The sequence below is a fragment of the Diceros bicornis genome, chromosome 35 (genome assembly GCF_020826845.1).
Source record: "Diceros bicornis minor isolate mBicDic1 chromosome 35, mDicBic1.mat.cur, whole genome shotgun sequence".
In the NCBI taxonomy this organism is placed as follows: domain Eukaryota; kingdom Metazoa; phylum Chordata; class Mammalia; order Perissodactyla; family Rhinocerotidae; genus Diceros; species Diceros bicornis.
Genome location: NC_080774.1, coordinates 10,917,017 through 10,938,290, shown reverse-complemented (window position 1 = coordinate 10,938,290; position 21,274 = coordinate 10,917,017). Strand labels below are relative to the sequence as shown.

At 49.0% G+C, this 21,274-nt stretch overlaps 1 protein-coding gene across 1 annotated transcript in view; it reads right to left on the bottom strand.

Moving 5' to 3' along the window:
* Positions 1 to 21,274, bottom strand: part of RPH3A (rabphilin 3A) — a 95,808-nt gene that overhangs the window by 5,974 nt on the left and 68,560 nt on the right. Inside the window, exons 9-17 of the mRNA XM_058532274.1 lie at positions 17,502 to 17,588; positions 15,755 to 15,817; positions 14,960 to 15,199; positions 12,708 to 12,787; positions 10,260 to 10,334; positions 8,704 to 8,813; positions 6,945 to 7,071; positions 4,728 to 4,784; positions 3,894 to 4,048 (exon numbers count right to left, since the gene is read on the bottom strand). Coding sequence (XP_058388257.1) covers positions 3,894 to 4,048; positions 4,728 to 4,784; positions 6,945 to 7,071; positions 8,704 to 8,813; positions 10,260 to 10,334; positions 12,708 to 12,787; positions 14,960 to 15,199; positions 15,755 to 15,817; positions 17,502 to 17,588 — 994 coding nt within the window. The remainder of the gene's footprint in view (positions 1 to 3,893; positions 4,049 to 4,727; positions 4,785 to 6,944; positions 7,072 to 8,703; positions 8,814 to 10,259; positions 10,335 to 12,707; positions 12,788 to 14,959; positions 15,200 to 15,754; positions 15,818 to 17,501; positions 17,589 to 21,274) is intronic.

Genomic DNA, 21,274 nt, shown 5'->3' with positions numbered 1-21,274 from the left:
CTATTACCCCTCAGGCTGCCCCCAACTCCTGGGGAGATGCCATGTGTGTAGATAGAAAGGAGAAGATTCAAATCTGATTACTGTCACTCCTCTGCTCAGATTATTCAGTGGCTTCCCTTTGACCTCAGGGTAAAGTTCAAAATCCTTAACGCAGCCTTCAGAGCCTATCTGGTTGGGTCCCTGCCCCAGCCTAGCCGAATCTTGTGCCATGCTCTTCACCCCACTCCCTCTCCTTTCAGGCCCAGGGCCTTTGCACAATGCCTGGCACTGGTGCTCAATCAATGTCTTCTGGGAAAATAAACAAAATGGGCTAAAAACTCCTAAGAGCTGGGACATTTGAATTCTGATTCAAGCCGTCACCAGCTATGCAACTTTGAACATGAGTGTAACCTCAGCATGCCTCGGTTTCCCAATCTGTAAAGAGGGAAAACGTTTCTTTCTCACTCATAGAACTGCTTCTGAGGATAATTTTTAAGAAAAGACGCAAATGGGAAATTGAAAGGTACCAAGTGCCGAGCAAAAATAAAGGGCAATTCTGACTTTAAAAATATTCATTTGATCTTAAACTGATTGATGGTCTCCTGTTTCTTTTTCCACAATGGCCACCAGGGCAACTGTTTCACTGGTGACCACAGCAACTCCACTTCTTCTGGAGGGATTGGGTCGGTGGGAGAAGGGATGGTGGGGAGAATTATTTAAGAAAACCAGTTTGCATGTGGCTGGGACTTAATGGAGGGCAGGACAGCATCCATGAGCTAATTTTCTCTATTGAACCATATGAGAATGTTGAACCATCCATTCACAAATCAATCAACAGGATATACCACATTAATAAAATGAAGAATAAAAATCACAGGATCATCTCAACAGACACAGAGAAAGCATTTGAAAAGATACAGCATCCATTTATGATAAAAAATCTGAATAAAATGGGTATAGAAGGAAAATACCTCAACATAATAAAGGCCATATATGACAAACCCACAGCTAATATCATCCTCAATGGTGAAAAACTGAAAGCTGTCCCTCTAAGAACAGGAACCAGACAAGGATGCCCACTGTCACCACTCCTATTTAACACAGTACTGGAAGTCCTAGCCAGAGAAATCGGGCAAGACAAAGAAATAAAAGGGATCCAAATTGGAAAGGAAGAAGTGAAACTGTCACTATTTGCAGATGACATGATTTTATACATAGAAAACCCTAAAGAATGCACCAAAAAACTTTTAGAAGTCATAAGCGAATACAGTAAAGTTGCAGGATACAAAATCAACATACAAAAATCAGTTGCGTTTATATACACTAACAACGAAGTAGCAGAAAGAGAAATTAAGAATACAACCTCATTTACAATTGCAACAAAAAGAATAAAATATCTGGAATAAACTTCACCAAAGAGGTGAAAGATCTGTACACTGAAAACTATAAAACATTGCTGAAAGAAATTGAAGAAGACACAAAGAAATGGAAAGATATTCCGTGCTCTTGGATTGGAAGAATTAGCATAGTTAAGATGTCCATACTTCCTAAAGCCATCTATAGATTCAGTGCAATCCCTATCAAAGTTCCAACAACATTTTTCACAGAAATAGAACAAAGAATCCTAAAATTTATATGGAACAACAAAAGACCCCGAATAGCTAAAGGAATCCTGAGAAAAAAGAACAAAGCTGGAGGTATCACACTCCATGATTTCAAAATATACTACAAAGCCATAGTAACCAAAACAGCATGGTACTGGCACAAAAACAGACACACAGATCAATGGAATAGAATCAAAAGCCTAGAACTAAACCCACATATCTATGGACAGCTAATCCTCGACAAAGGAGCCAAGAGCATACCATGGAGAACAGAAAGTCTCTTCAACAAATGGTGTTGGGAAAACTGGATAGCCACATGCAAAAAAATGAAAGTAGACCCTTACCTTACACCATACACAAAAATTAACTCAAAATGGATTAAGACTTGAATGTAAGACCTGAAACTATGAAACTTCTAGAAGAAAACATAGGCAGTACGCTCTTCGACATCAGTCTTAGCAACATATTTTCAAGCACCATGTCTGACTGGGCAAGAGAAACAATAGAAAAAATAAACAAACGGGACTACATCACACTAAAAACCTTCTGCACAGCAAAGGAAACCACCAACAAAACGAAAAGACAACCTAACAATTGGGAGAAGATATTTGCAAACCATACATCTGATAAGGGCTTAATCTCCAAAATATAAAAAGAACTCACGCATCTCAACAACAAAAAAACTAACAACCCAATTAAAAAATGGGCAAAAGACCTGAACAGACATTTCTCCAAAGAAGATATAGAGATGGCCAACAGGCACATGAAAAGATATTCAACATCATTAACTATCAGGGAAATGCAAGTCAAAACTACAATGAGATATCACCTCACACCCATCAGAATGGCTATAATTAACAAGACAGCAAACAACAAGTGTTGGAGAGGATGTGGAGAGAAGGGAACTCTCATACACTGCTGGTGGGAGTGCAAACCGCTACAGCCACTATGGAAAATAGTATGGAGATTCCTCAAAAAATTAAGGATAGAACTACCATACGATCCAGCTATTCCACTGCTGGCTATCTATCCAAAGAATGTGAAAACACACCAATGCGTAAAGATACATGCACCCCTGTGTTCATTGCAGCGTTATTCACAATAGTCAAGACTTGGAAGCAACCTAAGTGCCCATCAAGGGATGAATGGATGAAGAAGATGTGGTATATACACACAATGGAATACTACTCAGCCATAAGAAACGATGAAATCCATCCATTTGTGACAACATGGGTGGACATTGAGGGTATTATGCAAAGTGAAATAAGTCAGAGGGAGAAGGTCAAATACCGTATGATTTCCTTCATTAAGTAGTAGATAATAACAACAACAAACAAACACATAGAAACAGAGATTGGATTGGTGGTTACCAGAGGGGAAGGGGGGAGGGAGGAGGGCAAAAGGGATAATTAGGCGCACGTGTGTGGTGATGGATTGTAATTAGTATTTGGGTGGTGAACATGAGAACATGATGTAATCCATGCAGAAATAGAAGTATAATGATGTACACCTGAAATTTATACAATGTTATAAACCAGTGTCACCACAATAAAAAAAAAAACTAAAAAAAAAATGAACCATATGAGAAAATAAAACCAAATTACTCCTAGAAATCAAACTCATCTCTGACATGTGTGTTCTTTTGTTAACTAAATCCTTCTTCAAAGAGAATCTGAAGTGAAGCCCATACTGGCCTGATTTTTCTGTTATCAGAGGCAGTGCACAGGCAGGATTGTCTCCCAGGCTGGTGAGAACATTAACAAACACTCTTTGGCATGAGTAAGAACAGTGATGGTATTTACATAGCCACAATGGCAGGTATTTACTGAGCACTTACTATATACCAAACCCATGAAAATGCACCTCCCAGATCTCTAACTGCAGGGGGTGAAATTGACTGACAAGCTCCTGGGCTTGTCTAAGGCCTTTTCTTGGAGCATTTCCAGACTGAACCCAGAAAAAGCCAGATTGCTTCTTTGGTTGTGGGGCTCTAGGCTGCTGTAGGGGTGTGTTGCTAATTCCAGGGGGCTACAGATGGGGTTACTGCAACCTTGCTGACCACCCCTCTCCCACAGGAGAGGACAGAGCCACCAAACTTCCCTTATGGGTGAGAGATACACCAGTCCGTCTGAGACTCCAGACTCACACTCTAGCCAGTTTTGGGCATCCGTCTCACTGTGTGACCTTGGGCAGGTTCCTTCCTTTCTCTGGGCTCAGTGTACAACGGTCTTGGGGAAGCTCTCTGGTTCTCCCTTCGAGGATCTAGGACCCTCTCTGGGGCCCATTCAAGGTCCCAAGGCATTGACTCACAGCTTGACGAATGGATCTGAATAGCCATTGGCGTCCATGGCAGCCAGGTGCACGCAGCGTATGATGCCCACGATGAGGCCTCCTTGCTGTGTGCTGTACATCAGGGACACCAGGATCTTGCCGCGTTCCTCTATGTCACCAATACGCTCCACCTGCTGCAGTGGGAGAAGAGCACACGTGGGCCTAGGAAGGGGAGGGGCCCGGCAATGTGGATGGTGAGTTAGGGAAGAGCCTGTGGAAAGGAGGAGTTGGGCCAGCGCCAGTGCAATCAGCACCATGGACAGCAGCCGCCAGGGCGGAGCAGACGGTGAGAGCCAAGGAGACCAGTCCAGGCACACGGGGGCCAGTGGCTTTACTCTGACTTAGACAGGGACTGGGCTTTACTCTGATCACAGGTGGAGCTTGACCCTGGTCCCAGACTCTCCCAACCCAACCAGTCCTCTCAGAAGTGTAGTCCCTGGGGTTGCATGGCTGTGTAGCCCAACCCCAGCCTCTGCCAGACGCACAGCTCAAAGAGCCCGCCTGACTCCCCCACAGAGGGAGCATGGCATTGCTCTAGTCCTGCAGAATTGCTAACGGAGGTTCTGCCAACAAGGCTGAGGAACTGGAAGGTATGTCCTAGGAGTGAGAGGATGGGGCTGCCCCTACCTCGGGGGCTCCAGATGTGAAGAGCATCCACTCAGTCTCACGTGCCAGTGCCTTGGGCAAGGGTATCTCTCATGGGGACCCAACAGGCATGTGGTTTGAGGAGAAAGAGTAGGGAAGGGGCCAGGGAGGGAGAGAAAAGGGAGATGCCAGACCTGGACTGTGGCTTCAATACCCCTCAGTGCTCACCTCCTCCTCATAGAGGGCCATGCCTCGGGCTGACCCGGTGGTCCCAGCACGCTTAATCTTAGAGGAAGGAAACAGAAAGGGCAGAGAACATTGTCTGTGGGGCTCATCTCCCTACGCTAAGAAGGGCCAGAAAGCCCTCACCCCTCCATTAGCATCCAGAGCCAAGAGGGCAGGTTCTCCAAGCCCCTGTGGCTCTCTAGCTTTCCCCCTTTTAGCTAAAATTTATATAACGCTAACCGTTTGACAGACCACATTAACGAACAATGGCCTACAACGTAGGTTATATCCCTATCCCCATTTGACAGGTGAGGACGCCAAGCATCAGAGTGGTTAAGACCCTCGCCCAAGGCCATGTAGGCAATAAGTCGCAGAGCACCCCACACATAAAGCAGATAGGATTTCATCTGCTCTGGTTGAAGTGACGCAAGGGTCTTGGGGTTTGGCCCACCAGGTGCTTCTCCCCCCATGATTTGTTTATTGACGCTGCTGTCCCTCACATACAAGGTCCTTTTGTGGGACTCTAAGGCTCTGGGGAACACAACGTGAAAACCACTGGTTAAATCCAGCCTCCCCACTTTAGAGATGAGGAAAACAGAGGTCCAGAGGGGAAGGGACGGCTCTCACAAGCCCCCTGTCCTCTGCGGGGCATGTGGGGGGAGCACGGTGGAAGGGTTAAAGGCAAGGATCAAAAGAAGACGATCAGCAGAGTTCTGTGGCTGCTGCCTGTCCTGCCACCTCCACGCCTCTGGTGCTGGCTGCGTCCACCATAGCAAGATGGGCAGACCCAGGAGCTGATGACCCGGGTCGGGGCCTGGCATTGTCCTGACCCACTGGACCCACTGAGTGAGGGAAGGAAAAGGAAGCCTGAAGAACCAGCTGTGAGCAGGCAGAGACCCAGAGGAAAGACTTCCCTCCTAGGGTTGTGTTGAATGATTTATTTGGAGCTTGGCGTTTGGTGTAAATTCCTCCTTGCAATTTTCCTTGTGTCTTGTTCCATCGCCTGTGCTATAAAAATATGGCGTGGCACACAGATACTCCATCCTCGCGCCGGCCATCTGGTGGGAGGATGCTGCAGGATTTCCCCTCCCGCCCCCCGCGGCTTCCCCAGCGGGAGCTGGCCTGCTGCCCGGGGGGAGCAGGCACACTGGTGGCTGCAGGAGGGCTGGGCTCTGGCTGGTGCCGGAGAGCATAGCCACCAACTCATGGGGTTACCTCGGCAACCCACTCCACTCTTTGGGCCCAAGATGGCCCATATGTGAAAAAGGGCAAGTTAGATTATCTCTAAAAATACAGATTGCTGGGTCCCACCTAAGTCAGAATCTCCAAGAGAAATCACCATAAATCTTAGTTTGGAAAGCTCTGATTTTAAAATCTCCAGTTGATGCCGAGGTATAGCCCAATTGGAGAACCTCAATTTGGTCCTTGTTCTTTCTCAGAAGGTGAGTACCACATCTGGCAATAACAGTTCTAATGCTTTATATGCACTCTGACGTTTAGTCCTTAAAAGACCCTATGAGATTGGTACCATACTATCCCATTTTACAGATGAGAAAACAGAGGCCCAGAGAGGTTAAGTAATTTGCCTCAGGTTATACTTTCTGTGTCAGAGCCAGGATTCAAACCCAGGGAGTCTGCCACCAGAGCCCATGCTCTTAAGCACTACACCACCCTGCCTCCTGTTTATCTGCATGATGCCTTATGACTTCATGACTGACAGGTGGGTAAGGCAGTATTATTTCCTAGGAGAACAACAGTTAATTTATGAGTGCTTATTATGTACTAGGTTCTGTTCTGATTATGTGTTTCACACAACCCTCCTATGAGGTGGGTACAATTATAGTGCCAACTTTACAGACAAGAAAAACTGAGGCCCAGAATGGTTCACTCCTTGGCCAATGCCAGGGAGCAGGGAAGCGGCAGAGCTGGGCTTTGAACCCAGGCAGGCCACACTGCGACACCACACTGCCCTTCCCAGTTTTACCAAAGAGGACTGCCGTTCAGAGCAGTGATGTGAACACAGGGTTGGTAAAAGGCAGAGCCCGGATGCCACCCCCATGTTCTGACCTGAAATCTTCCCCCTCCTCTCGAGAGCTGCCATAATCCCTCTACTGTCTGCCACCCTACAGATCTATTTTGCCCTTTGCAGGCCAAGAGGAAGACAGAACCCTCCAACCTCCTCTCCCCCCGCCATCGAACCCTTGGGGCAAAGGCATTCACCGGGATCACTCGCTCCAGGCAGATATTGAAATTCTTCCTCTGGTTGGGCTTCAGTTTCTTGAGTGAGAATCTGGTCTCACCAATAAACTCGTTATGGCCAAATTTGTCCTCATCACAGACAGAGATCCTGTGGTCAACATAAAGGGTAGGGAGAGAAAGAGCATATATTGAGCTCCTACTATGTACCAAGAGCTGTGATTGATGCTGGCAAAGAATGTGTAATGTGCATAGGAATATTTTAATTTCCTATTTATTGAGCACTAGGCCAGGTACATTTAGTTTCTTCTTTATTGCAGGATAACTTACAGGCAGCAAAGTGCACAAACCTTGAATTTATAGCTTGCTGAATTTTTGCATAAGCATACACCCCTGTAACCACCACCCAGATCAAGGTGTAGTACCTTCAAGCGCCCAGAAGACCCTCATGATCCCTCCCAGTCATCACCTCCCTCAAATACAACCAGTACCCTTGACATCTGGCCCCATGGGTTCATTGTCCTGTTTTTGACCTTCACATAAATAGGATAAGACGGTATGTACTCTGTTATGTTTGGCTTCTTTTGCTAAAAATTATGTCTGTGAGATTCATCATATCTACAGTAATTTATCCTTTTCATTGTTGTATAGTATTCCACTGAATAAATATACCATAATTATGCTACTGAAGGGCATTTGGTTTTGAACTATTTCTAGTTTTGAGCTATTATAAATAAAGCTGCTATGGAACATTCACGTTCACATCTTTTCTTAAACACACGTATGTATTTCTATTGGGTATCTTCCCAGGAGTGGGATTGCTGAGTCATGGACTATGCATAAGTTTAGCTTCAGTAGAAACTTCTAAATGGTTTGCCAAACTGATTCCACCAGTTATACTCACACCAGCAGTTTATGTAGGTTCTGGTTGCTCCTCGTTCTCCCTAGATTTGATTTTGTCAGTCTTTAATCTTGGCCTGTCTGAGTGGGTGACAGTATCTCACTGAAGTTTTCATTTACATTTCCCCGAGGATTAGGGAAGTTGAGCCCCCTTTTCATATACTTTACGGCCATTTGAGTATCATCTTTTGCAAAGTTAGGCTATGAACTTAGCTGACTTCTTCTCATTTAATTTTTCCTCCCCCCAAACATCTGAGTTTCCCACTTCAGAGAGGAGGCTGGGGCCCAGGGAGGTTGGATAATTTTTCCCTAGTAAGAGGCAGAGTCAGGATGTGAGTCCAGGTCTCCCCGACTCCTGAAGTGCCGTATTGTCCTTTGCTATCCACTCTGCACAGCACTGAGTCGATGAGAGGCACAGAAAGGGCAGGTCATGAGAAAGGCCCCTCAGGAAGCCAGAAGGACAAGCAAGGCATGATTCACCTCAACATATATGAAGGGGAAGCAAGGACTTGTCCCCCCAAGGCATGGGAGGCAGTCTGGGAGACAGCGAGGGACTAATGGCACCTCCCTCCTTGGCCATCAGCATTTGTTGAACAATGTTGAAAGTTCTGGAGGGCCAGAACACCCTCATGGCTGAGCCCTGCCTACAGAGACTGGAGAAGGAAGTTGTCTCCACCCAGCTGGTGGGAGTGTAACCAACATCACCCTCTGCAGGGCAATGTGTCTCCAAAGACTTAAGAATAATCATTGTTTTGGGCACGGTAATGCCACTTCTAGGAATTTATCTCAAAGGCAGAGATTTTTTCAAGTGGCGCCCGGGAGCCACGCTTGTCTCAGCCTGCCCAGCCTCAGTCCCCTCGCTGCCCACCCACCCAGCAGGTACCTGAGGGTCTTCCTCTGCATGTCCTCGTCCGTGATGCCGTGATAGACAAGAGTCTCATTCCAGACGGGGTTCCGCGTGTTCCGCAGGGTTTTTGTACGAAGCTTGTTGGACTAGAGCCCAGAGACATGGACAGACACTTGCCTCGGTGGGGAGCCAGCCCTACAGCCCCATCTTTTGGGCTAATTTGGGGTGGATCGGTGGGTAGGCGGGTGACTTAGGACTCCACTCCCCTTAGAAGTGTCCGGGGCTCAGTTGCTCCCAAACGCATGTTCTCAGCGAGTGGGGGCATCCTCTGCAGAGACGGCTACAGCCATCACCAATGCCGGACACTGGCCCACCCCTCCCTCCATGCTCCTTTGAACTTTCCATTAAGATCAGAAAGCAGACATATCTTCCTTTGAGACAAAAATATCATTTATAGGCCAGGAAGGCAGAAACAAGAGCCACCCACTCCTGGGCAGTGAAGGAACAATTTCTGGGGATATTGGGACGGTTCCTTCTGTTTCCCCAAGTAGCATCGTCCATGCCTGAGATTCCTTACAGGGGATAAAGTTTTTCATTTTACTCTAAGAGAGAAGGTTAGAAATGCACTATACTCAGAAGAGGTGGCCTGGTGACAAACCTAATTCATACTAACATGTAAATGACTCATTGGATTCTTTGGCAAAGCAAGTTTGGATTTAGGAGTGAGTAAAGCAGAGGGTCTCAAAGAGAAGCACACGTCACTGGGGAGTTAGAAGGAATAGTGGCTGACACTTCACAGTTTGACCACAGCCAGGTGAGGGGCTGTCTTCCCTTGACCCAAGGAAAGAAAGCAAGCAAGTGTGCGTGTGCATGCACACACGTGTGTCCTCTTTTGCTTTGTGGGGCACTTGATACTTGCAGAGATTTTTTAACAGGCATTTTCCCAAGATCATGGAACCAAGTGTACGAGGTCACCCTTGTTTTTAAGACATCCATGTCCAATTAACACAACAAAGCAAAAAAAAAAAAATCCAGAAAGGCACCCCTCCATTTCCAGCCATGTGCTCTGAGGGGGTCAACCCCACTTTCCCCTCCCCACAGCCAAATAATGATCAGCACTTGAGCTGGAAGGGGAGAGAAAGGTGGGCAAGATGGGGGTACATTTTCTCTCGGTGACAGAACTTTATCTCCAGTGCTCAGCCCTAAAATCTGGAGAGAGTCCTTTGTTTCCATTGAGAGATGAGGAGTGTGTGCTTGGGACATAAAATGGGTGTAGGAGGTGGCCCGTGGTTGGCACTGGGGAGCCACTGAAGGTGTTTGAGCAGGTGACGGGTGTAATTATGGCGTCTGCTTCTCTCCTGGCCTTTGCGGCTCCCCAGATCCCAGACTTCTGTCTTGGAGAAACGAGCTGAACCCCTTCCCCTCGAGGGAGGATGACTGCTCGCCCACCCCTCGCCCCTTGCAAGGACTCTGCCGCTCAGAGAGGAGGGGGTTGGGGCAGATAGGGCTATTTCAGGCTCCGAGCTGGGAAGCTTGGGTGCCAGCCAGGGCCCATGTGCCCAGCTGGCCGAGGGGCCCAGGCCATATGGTACCTTGCTGGCTCCCGGCAGGAGGTGCAGCTTCACGTAGGGATCCGCCAGGCCGTTGGAATCCATGGGCTTCAGTCCCTGCAGGAGCACAGGCAGTGGCGTGAGGGCCTCGGGAAGGCTGGGCGCACAGCTGTCACGGGCGATGGGCACAGCCCTGGCATCTGTCCCGCCCATCAGGACACCCTGTGCGCTTCCTCTTGCAGAGAGAGAGAAGGGAAATGCAGGAACTTGCATCAGGCAGACAGGGTTTAAAGCCTGGCCATGTCACTTCTTGGCTGTGTGACCTTAGGCAAGTTTCTTAACCTCTCTGAGCCTCATTTTCCTCACCTGTTAAACGGGATGAGGACAGTGCCTGCTTCATGGAGCGGGGAGACTTAAACATGATTTCACCTGTAAAGTGCTTGGCACAGCGCCTGGCTCGGAGTAAGCGCTCCATCAAGGTTGGACTGTTATTGCCAGGATGGGAGGAGCTGTCTCAGGATAGGAAGGGCGGGAGAGAAGAGGAGGCTAGGGCAAGGAGGCCTCACTTCTGAGACCTCAGTTTCTCCATCTGTATGAGGGGGATCACAGTCTCTGCCTGGCCCCCTCAGAGGGCTGGGATGAGCTCAGATGAGACACCATGGGGGAGGGGAATTTGTCTGGGGTAGGAATTAAGTTGGGCTTGTTATCAGGAGCAACTCTAGAGTTCCTGAGGCTCAGATACACTCTGTCCACCCCCTACGCCCAGGCCGAGGCAGGGGTCCCACCTCTGGGCTCCCACTGTCCCCTCTCACAGCCCTAATCCCACATATTGTGTCCTGTGATCTCCGGGGACCTCAGTTTCCTCATCTGTTCAGTGGGGCTGATTGCAGCCGTGCTTCGTGGGGTTCTAGGAGGATTAAACGAGATCTTGGCTGTGAAGGGTGAGCCATGCACCTGCCACAAGTAAATGTGAACAATGTTTCTACCACCAGACAGGGAGAGGAGGCCACAGAATGGGTACAAGGGGGAAACCTGGCAGGGTAGCCTAGTGGGTAAGAGCATGGGCTTTTGAGCCAGTTTCCCTATCTGTAAAACGGGAACGATGACAGACCCTTCCTCATAGGTTGTTGTGAAGATTAAATGGGACAAAATAACCTGAAGAAAGCCCCAGAAGGTGTGTAATAGTCAGGAAATGCCCCGGTGATGGTTTCTCGTCAATTCCCCCAACGAGAGTCCACGAGGGCAGGGCCTGTTCTTGCTCTCACTGGTATCCCCAGGGTCTGGGGTAGCACCTGGGAAAAAGCAGGCGTTTAATAGACATTTCTGGAATGAACGTGTGGAGTGTGAGGTTGCAAATTGGCAGACACTGTGTTTTTTAAATTTGTCCTTGAATGTCTTTGGTTGGAGCCTCTAGCTAAGCGTGATCCGACCTCAGAGGTCCCTACGCAGATGGGACAAGATAACGCGTGTACTTACTCACTGTGTTCGGGGGTCGGGGGGGTAGATGCATCTAAGTGTTTACCGCAGTGATGGACACATAACAGGTGCTCAATGAATTCTTGCTGAAGACGTGACGGGGCGGGGGGTGTCTTGATCTAGGAGTTGTGTTAAGCATTTTATACCTCATTTATCATCCAAACGAGGACATTTTATGAGTGACAGGGGGAGCTCTTAGTTATTACAGCAAGGTGATTTGGGGGTGCCCTGGGCAAGCTGGAACCTGTAGCCACCTTACTTTAATACAATCAGCCTTATGGAAGAGGCACTATTATTATCCTCAGTTTATGAAGGGGACACTGAGGCACAGAGAGGTGAAGCAACTTCCCCCGAGTCACACAGCTAGGAGCAGTGGAGCCGGTGTTTGAAGCCAGGAAGTCTGGTTCCTGAGCCTTACTTGTTCTTCTACACCAGCCAGACTTGGGGTGGGCGAATCCTAGTCCATTCCTTTCTGGGTTTTGCGCTGGCATCGTCCAGCTTTCCTTGGGGTGTGGAGTCAAGTCGGCTCACTCCCCCTGGAGCCTGCGGCATGGAGATGCACTTCCACCCCGGTTTGCCTTTCCCGCCCCCTCGGAAGCCCACGTCAATGTCCTGGCGTCTGCAACAACGGGCCGCCGCTCCAGCTCGACAGCCACATCCGCAGAAGGAGCCTTTCGGTGGGCATGTCGGCTGTCAAATCAGGCTGTCATTGTCTCCCGGTGGCACCTCTGCGGTCCCCTCCGGAGGCTGTGGACGGGGCGGGGCAGATCTCCGCTGTGTCTCTGTTCTCGAGAGGCAGCTGCAGTTCAGTGAAACTCCTCTGGGACCATCCCCGGAGGAAGTACCCCCCAAAGGAACCCGCTGTGGTTAATTTCTGCCCTCTTCTCATCACTGTCCCTGTCACAGATGCATAAAGCAACAGACAGGAGCCAGGCCCAGTAACCCACGCCCTCCCTGAGTCCCCTAGAAATGCCAGAGCAGCCTGAGTGGTCCCCGGTTCGGCCCCTCACCCACCTTGGCCTTTACGATGGTGCAGTTCAGGGAGCTGTTGTCCTGGTCGTAGAGAAGGCTGAACTCCAGGGCACCCAGGGTGGCTGACGGGGGCAGGGGCAGGAACCAAGAGAACATTCATTCAGTCACTCAACAAACATTTCCTGAACACTTACTATGTGTGTCTGGGCCAGGCATTGAGCCTACGGAGGAACGGAAGACTCAGTCCCTGCTCTGGAAACCCCCTCCTGGTAGACTCTCCTCTTCTTTGGAGCCCTCAGCACATCTGCGATCAGTTAATCATTTGTGCAATCACCTAGTTAATGACTGCCCGTCCTGCTAGATTGAGAGCCCCATGAGGGCAAGGGCCGTTGTTCACTGCTGTGTCCCCACTGGGCACAGTGCAGGGAACATAGTCAGTGCTCACCTATTTGCTGAAGGAATAAATGAGTCTTCGCATTTGCTGCCTGGAATGCTCTCCCTCTAGATCCTCTCGTGGCTGACACCTTCTCATTATCTTTGTCTCAGCTTAAATGTCACCTCCTCAGAGAAGCCCTCCCTGATCACTCCATCTAGAGCAGCCACTCTCAAGGTTATTTGCCCTATTTTATTTCCTTCATGGTGCTCTATCTCTATTTGAAATGAACTAGTACGTTAACCGTTTCTCTCCACTAGATCAGCCATCTGGTCTGCTGCTTTTTGCCGTGGTGTCCGTAGCCTCTAGAATAGTTTGGGGCACCTAGTAGATGCTCAATAAATACTTGTCAAGTGTAGAGATGAGCGAGTGAGTGAGGAGCATAGAGTTGAATACAGAGACAGCTGTTATAAACCACTGGGGACGGCTCATGACAGGGACAGACACAGGCTGGGAGGGATCATCTTGGCTGGCTGCTCAGCGAAGACGCTTAAGGCAGACGGAAGGAGCAGTGGCCGCTGTTCTAGGGGGAAGGACCAGTATGCGGGCTAGACGGTGCATTTCCAGAGCAGACACAGCCCATGGCTGACGAGGTGGGGGGGCTTCCCGGGCTCCTTCCCCCTGAAATGCAGACCCGTGACCCATGACAGAGGGGACAGCCGTGTTCCCCAGGTCTGGCCTCTGATCTGCTACGGCAGTGCCATTGACCACCAGCCCTCCACTCCCTGGCCGTGCGGGCTTGGACAAGTCCCCGGACCTCTTGGCGCCTCGTCCCCCTGTCCGTGACATAGGGACACTACAAGCAGCTGGTGCAGGCCCACTGGGAAGGTTCAGTGAGCACATGCACTCAACACACTTTGAAAAGAGCCCGGCACAAAACAAGCTCTGACGATGATGACTTCCGACGCGAGCATCACATAACAGCACTCTCGCAGGCGTGTTTAGCACTGTATAGTAATGATGATTCCCAGCTTATGATGCACTTTACCGGAGGTGCCTCAGTTTACCCTCCCTCAGCCCTGGGTGGGGGGCAGGATTCACGTCCCATTTTACAACGAGGAGAGGTGACAGGATGGGCAAAGCCATGCCACTGTTTACAGCCACTGGTGCATTTCTTCTGAGCGGGTCCTGTCTTTCCACCCAACCAGGAGCTCCTGGAACATCCCCCAACCCTGCAACACATATCAGGTCCAGACGCTTGCCCACTCCTGCCTCCCCCCAGCTCATGAAGGCCACCCCAGCTGTCCCTGCTGCTCCCAGCCACACCCAGGAGAAGTGCCGCTGGCGTGTGTGTGTGTGTGTGTGTGTGTGTGCGCGCGTGCGCGTGTGTGTCCCTGGGACTCGGGGTCTGAGTGGGAGAGGCACAGAGCAGGCACTTCATAAATCACTGAATTGATGGAGGCAAGAGGAAACGTCCAGAAATTTCAAAAGCATGGTTAAAAATATTACTTTTAGAAGATACACATTAAAGAGTTTGGGAAATTATTAAAATACATATAAATACACCTCGGAGTGGAATTGCTGGTCATATAATTCTTTCTGACTTGTTGAGGAACCGCCAAACTGGGCATCGCGAATGTAGTTGAATTGTCCTCTTTAAAATGATTTAAATGGTAACTTTGACATTATGTGAATTTTACCACAATCAAAAAAATATATAGCACCTATGCTTTAGAAAGCTGATGTCCTTTGTGAATTTAGTGACACAGATTTGTATTTTTCTAATTGGTAAGAAATATATGAGGTTTGGCATACTAGGGGGCCGGGGGTGTACAGGGCTGTCCCTCAGCTGTTCCTGTTTCCCTGGGGATGCCCCCCGAGGTGGCTTTTCCCAGACTCCCCTCCGTTAAGCACCACCTACTTGCTTCGTCCGAATCATAGCTGTTGGCTTCTTCCTCCTCGTCCTCCGGGGGAGGGGGCTGGCGGGCAGGGCCTGCGGCAGGCTCGGGTACAGCGGCAGACGCTTGGGAATAGGGGCCCGGTGGGTGGCCTGCTCGGTCCTCCCTAGCTCCAACTGCTGAGTAGCCCCCAGCTGCCCCTGTCCTCTCCTCCCGCGGTGCGGCGGCGGCCCCAGTGTAGGCAGGGTCACTCGGAGCCGCCTCTGCAGGAGAGATGGGAGAGGGCAGGAAAGAGTCCCTGTGTCATAATGCTACAGCATTACCATGAGTGATGAGTGCCTACTGTGTACCAGGTGCCTGTCGAGCCTTGCACACAGCCCTGCAGTGGAGGAATATCACTTCCAGTTGACGGGGGGCCCACGTCACACCATTCACTGCTTCTTAGAATGTTGCCTTTGTCAAAGCCACCTAGGGAAGCTTGCAAAAATGCAGGTTCCCGGTTCCCACCCAGAATCAGTAGGCCTTATCTTTAAAGATAAGGAAACTGAGGTTCAGGGAAGTTAAGTGACTTGTCCAGGTCACACAGCTGGGAAGTGAAGGAGCAGTGTGTGCTCCTAACTGCTCTATGTGTTGTCATTTTCTCTCTGTCTAGTCTTAGTATGGACTATCTAGAGTTTTGGAACTAGAAGGGCCCCTTAGAGCCCATCAGAAGGCCTTGGGGTACAGGCTGGGCCGAGGTCTGCAGCCCCCTGCTCTGTCACAGGGAAGTGGTGGAGAGGTGGCCTCTTGGGCAGGCACGGGAAGAAGCGATCACTTGCCTGGTCTCTGATCCGGAAAGCGTCCTGCTGGCCCGGGACTGGGTCTGCTGCCTCCTGGGGGCCCTGAGTGGGGAAGAGAGAGAAAGGAGGGTGAAGCAGAGAGGGAGGCATCATTTGGGGGTTTGCCCCTGGCCCCCCTCACTTCATGGGTGTGAACACAGGCCCGGGGCCAGCAGGTGACGGGCAGAGGTATCCGGGGCTGCAGGAACAGTCCCACTGGGGGATTCTGGGGTCAGAAAGGCCCCAGTGCTTTCTTGCTGGGCCCCAGCTTCCTGCTCTGTGATGTGGGAATGGTGATCCTGCGCTTCATGTTTCACCGGCTGTCATGAGGCTGATGAAAGATGGAGTGGGAATCGCTTGTGAGGTGATGGGCAAGTTTATGCTTTGAGTCCACCATTGCTACGGGGTCGTTACCTGTCCAGAGGATTCTTTGCATTTCCCAAAGAGGGGGGATGTGGAGGCGAGCCACAGGGATGGGGCATGAAACAATGACACAGTGAGAAAGTCTCTCTGGTTCCCATTGGCTTTCAACACAGACTCCATCATGAAGAAAGTCTCAGTCATGCTACTTCATCTGTAACACCGCTCTACCCTTTGTGAATTTCCCTTTTGAATGACAAGGCCCTTCAGGCCTCAGGCTCAGAACCTTCAGCAGGCCAGAGTACTGAGAATTTCATTGCACTGTTTTATTTTCATTACATTAATTTTTATAATTACTCCTGCAATAGATTGAATTGTGCTCCCCAAAAGATGTTCAAGTCCTAACTCCCAGGACCTGTGAATGTGACTCGATTTGGATAAAAGGTCTTTGCAGATGACCAAGTTAAGATGAGGTCATTAGTGTGGGCCCTAATCCAATATGACTATGTCTTTATGAAAAGGGGAAATTTAGACACAGACAGAGACATGTGTAGAAGGAAGACGATGGGACACAGGGAGAGTGCCATCTACAAGCCAAGAAAAGCCTGAGGCCACCAGAAGCTGGGGAGGGGCCTGGAGCAGATTCTCCCTCACAGCCCCAACCCTGCCGACACCTTGATTTTGGACTTTCAGCCTCCAGAACTGTGAGACTGTAAATTTCTGGTATTTTAAGCCACCCAGTTTGTGGTACTTTGTTGCTGCAGCCCTAGTAAATGAATATACTCTCTCTTTATGACATGGAATACTGGTTTCCCATTCATACCAGGATTATAGGTTTTTAAAAAAATAATGAATTTTGGACTACACTAATTAGGCATCATTTCTATTGTTTTACACAAGCCATGTTTGTTTAGATTTTCCCATATTACTGATCCCTTTGCCTTCCATTTCTTCCCGAATCTCACATACCCTTCTGGGAACATTTGCCTTTTTATTAAAGTCCGACGTCTTTAAAATTTCCTTGAGAGAGAGTTTGTGATAGCAGCTTCTCTCAGTTATGGTTTGAAAGTGAGTCAATTTGAAAAAAGATATTCAGGAAGTAAGAAGGTAGGTGGTGGGAGCGTGTGGTAAAATTTGTGAATTTGTGACAGTGCAGTGATAACGCCTGACAGTGGGACACACCAGGGAAGTAAGTGTTGTCACTTCTTGCAAACCCACCCCTGCCCGCTTCCCAGCCCAGAGGGTTCCTCATTCTGAGGGCCTTGGAGGAGCTTAGGGGTTGGTGGTGGCTGCGGCTCTGCAGACAGCCCGGTGGGCTCTGCCAGCACTGGTGGGTACCCGGGTCACAGCTGAGCGACGGCCCGGGCAGAGGGCGGGTGGCTGGTACCTGGCTGCCCAGGCTGAGGAGGCGCTGGGCTCTGCATCGAGGGGGGGGCAGGTCTGGAGGCCTGGATGGAGTTGGCCCGTCTCAAACCTGCAGGGGGAAGGAAAAGAAACAGCCCGTCATGTCACACATACTCACACCCACACACACACACACACACACAGTGGAAGCAGGAAGAAGCTGGGGACCCATCGGGGGCATGAGGCAACGCCTCTGGATTTGAACTGAATGCAGCCCCCCGACACTCGCAGCCCTTTCAGCCCCTCTTCTCCCCTCAGCACGTTCCCTTTCTCCAACACTCAGACCCCCCGGGCAAGTCACAGAGACACAGGTGTTGACAGCACAGGTTCTGTGATGCGGCCCCCGCCTGTGTGACCTTGCACAAGTGACCTATCCTCTCTGGGCCTCAGTCTCCTCATCTGTTCAATGGGGATAACAGTCCCGCCCTCACAGGCTCGTGGTAGAGACTCAATGGACAATACACGCGAAGTGCTCAGAACAGCGCCCGGCCTGTCGTAGACACTCAGCATCTGTCAGATGTTGATATTACTCTATTATCACTGAGAGCCTCTGGTCTCTGGCTTCACATGGGTCCAGCTTCGCATCCCAGCTTTTTCTTTTATAAGCTGCGTGACTTTGGACTGGTCATTTACCATCTCTGAACCTCAGATGCCTCGTGGAGGCAACTCTACCCACTTGATAATAATAGTTAACATTTATTTAATGTTTATCATGTGCCAGGGACTTTATATATAAGAACTTATTTCATTTCAACACCCCAGGAGGTGGGGGCTTTACTATCCCCATTTTACAAAAGAGGAAACTAAGGTGCAGAGGGGTCCAGGGGCTCACCTAATGTCTCTTGGCTGGTTAGTGGCAGAGCCAGGGTTTGAACTCAGGCATTTGGCAGAGTCTGCCTGAGACCATTAGGTGCTACTGCCTCCTGCAGAACTGCTAGGGGACTGAACGGGATGACGTACACAGCAGTTCCTGGCACCCACAGGGTATGACATTCTTGGAAGAAAGTCCCACCCTCTCTCACCTCACTGGGCTGGATCCCACCTTTCCTGAATCCCTACCTTTTTCACTGGAGAGATGCTTGAATGCTAATGACAGAAGATGCTTTATCATCTCTGGCTGGGGCCTTACCAATCCCCAGGTCTTGTTCCAGGGTCCTGCAGTGGCACTACTGCTTGCTCATTTGGGTCCGTGTTCATTCATTCACTCACTCACTCTTTCATTCATCAAGTGTTCATTGAATGTCTACCAAGTGCCAATCTCTGTGCAAAGATGGACAAAATACCATCTTAACTCCTCCAGAAGTGCATGGCCCGTCAGAGGAACGAGACAGACACCGAAATAATGAATTTATAAAACAACAATAATAGCCAAGATCCATTGAGTGCTTCAAATAACCAGGCCCTGACCTCACCTCATGGAACCCTCACAACTTGATGTCATGTGTGGTATTATGGTCCCCATTTGGCAGTTGAGGGAATGGAGGTTAAGTGTACCCAAGATCACGTGGCTAGGAAGCCATTAGGACCTCTGTCCAAGTCTATTTGACTCCAGAATCCACATCCTTAGCAATTATACCTGCTCCAGGAGGAAGAAAGAGAATAATAGGCACACGGGCCCTCACTATGTGCCAGGCTCTGTTCTGAGACCTTTACGAGTATCACTTCACTTAAATCTTTAGAGCAGTCCAATGAGATAAGAACGATTACTGTTATTATTCCATTTTACAGATACATGGAAGCCCTTGGTCTCGATCTGTAAAGTGGGAACACACAGCTGGGAAGTGGCAGAGCTGGGATCTCACCCCACAGTCTTTGTTCTGGTGTTTGTGCACTTAACATTACACTGGAATGGTCAGGTATGTAAATAAGCAACATCACAGGGATTGGAGGCAGAAGAGGCGACCTCCAGCTGGGGGATGGGGACAGCTTCACGGTGGAGGTGGCCTTTGTGCTCGTCCTTGAAGGATGCATGGAGCTGGGGTGTGCCAACATGAAAGGGATGTTGACACAGAAGCGACCTCTGTGTAGCATTAAAAAAAGTCAGAATAATTCTGGTTTGTGCCATGGCCCTCACTCCAGGTCCCAGATCTCGGAGAAGGGGGCACTGGGAGGCATCGGGATGATGGAGCGGCAAATGTAGAGCTGAGCTGATTCTGGTCAAGGGGCCAGGACCAGATGGAACGCCCTCTGGGGTTTACTCTGGCTCACCATTGAGGGCTGCCGGCATGACCGAGCCTTTTATTACACTGGAAGGGCATCTGGACTCCCGCAGATAAGGAAGGGTGGCAATCACGCCTTCCTCAGATGGCAGAAGAGGGTGGCACAGACAAATCAGTGTCTTGGAGCACCAGACCCCTTTCACCAACATCAATGTTACCAGGTAGGGCTTGAATGCCTATCACATGGCCATCCCTGTGCTGCATGTGAATGATATAAAAATATAAGATTGTGGCCCTTCCTCTGCTCCAAATCCTTCTGTGGCTCCCTACCACCCTCAGGAAAAGGTCCAAACTCATTTATTTGACTTTTCAGGCTCTCAAGCAGTGGTTCTCAAGCTTCAGCATTCACTGAAATCACTCAAGGAGTTTAAGAAATGCCGAGTCTGGGGTGCTAACACCAGAAATTCTGATTTAGGAGGCCTGGAATGGGGCAGAGGAACCAGTAGTTTTAACATGCACCTGAGGGACATGGATCTGCTGCTCCCCTGTCTTCTACTGTCCTGATATTAGACGAGGGAGAGACATTCAGTCTATAGCATGTTTGAGATGGTGATAAGTGCTGAGCAGGGATGTGTGCTGGTGCTCTGGGAACTCAGAGGAGGGAGTGACGAACTGAGCCCCAGGTGGAGTAGGTGGATACTAGAAGTTTCATAGAAGAGGGGACATTTACATTGACTCTTGAGGGACAGGGGACCCAAATCTGGCTTAGGAATGTCACGCGACTGTCATTTCCCTCAGAAGGCAAAAATAATACAGAGGCTAAAAGCACAGGGTTTGCTATACAAAAATTAACTCAAAATGGATCAAAGATTTAAATGTAAGAGCTAAAACTATAAAAGCCTTAAAAGAAAACATAGAGGGAAAACTTTATGGCATTGGCTTTTTGATTTTTTGGATATGACACCAAAAGCACAGAAAACAAAAGAAAAAAATAGATAAATTGGACTTCATCAAAATTAAAAACTTTTGTGCATCAAAGGACACAATCAAAAGAGCAAAAAGGCAATCCAAAGAATGCAAGAAAATATTTGGAAATCATATATATCTGATAAGGGATTAATATCCAGAATATATAAAGAACTCCTGTAACTCAACAATAAAAAAACAAACAACACAATTTAAAAATAGGCAAAGGACTTGAGTAGATATTTCTCCAAAGAAGATATACGAATGGCCGATAAGCACATGAAAAGATGCTCAACATCACTAATCATCAGGGAAATGCAAATCAAAGCCAGAGTGAGACTACTTCACACCCATCAGGATGGAGATTAATATACATATATATAAATACAGAGGAAAACAAGTGTTGGTGAAGGTGTGGAGAGATTGGAACCCTTGTGTACCGCTGGTGAGTATGTAAAAATGGTGCAGCTGCTGTGGAAACAGTACGGTGGTTCCTCAAAAGAAGCATAGAATGACCATATATATGACCCAGCTATTCCACTCCTAGGCACACACCCAAAAGAACTGAAAGCAGGAACTCAAACAGATATTTGTACACCAAAGTTCATAGCAGCACTATTCCCAACAGCCA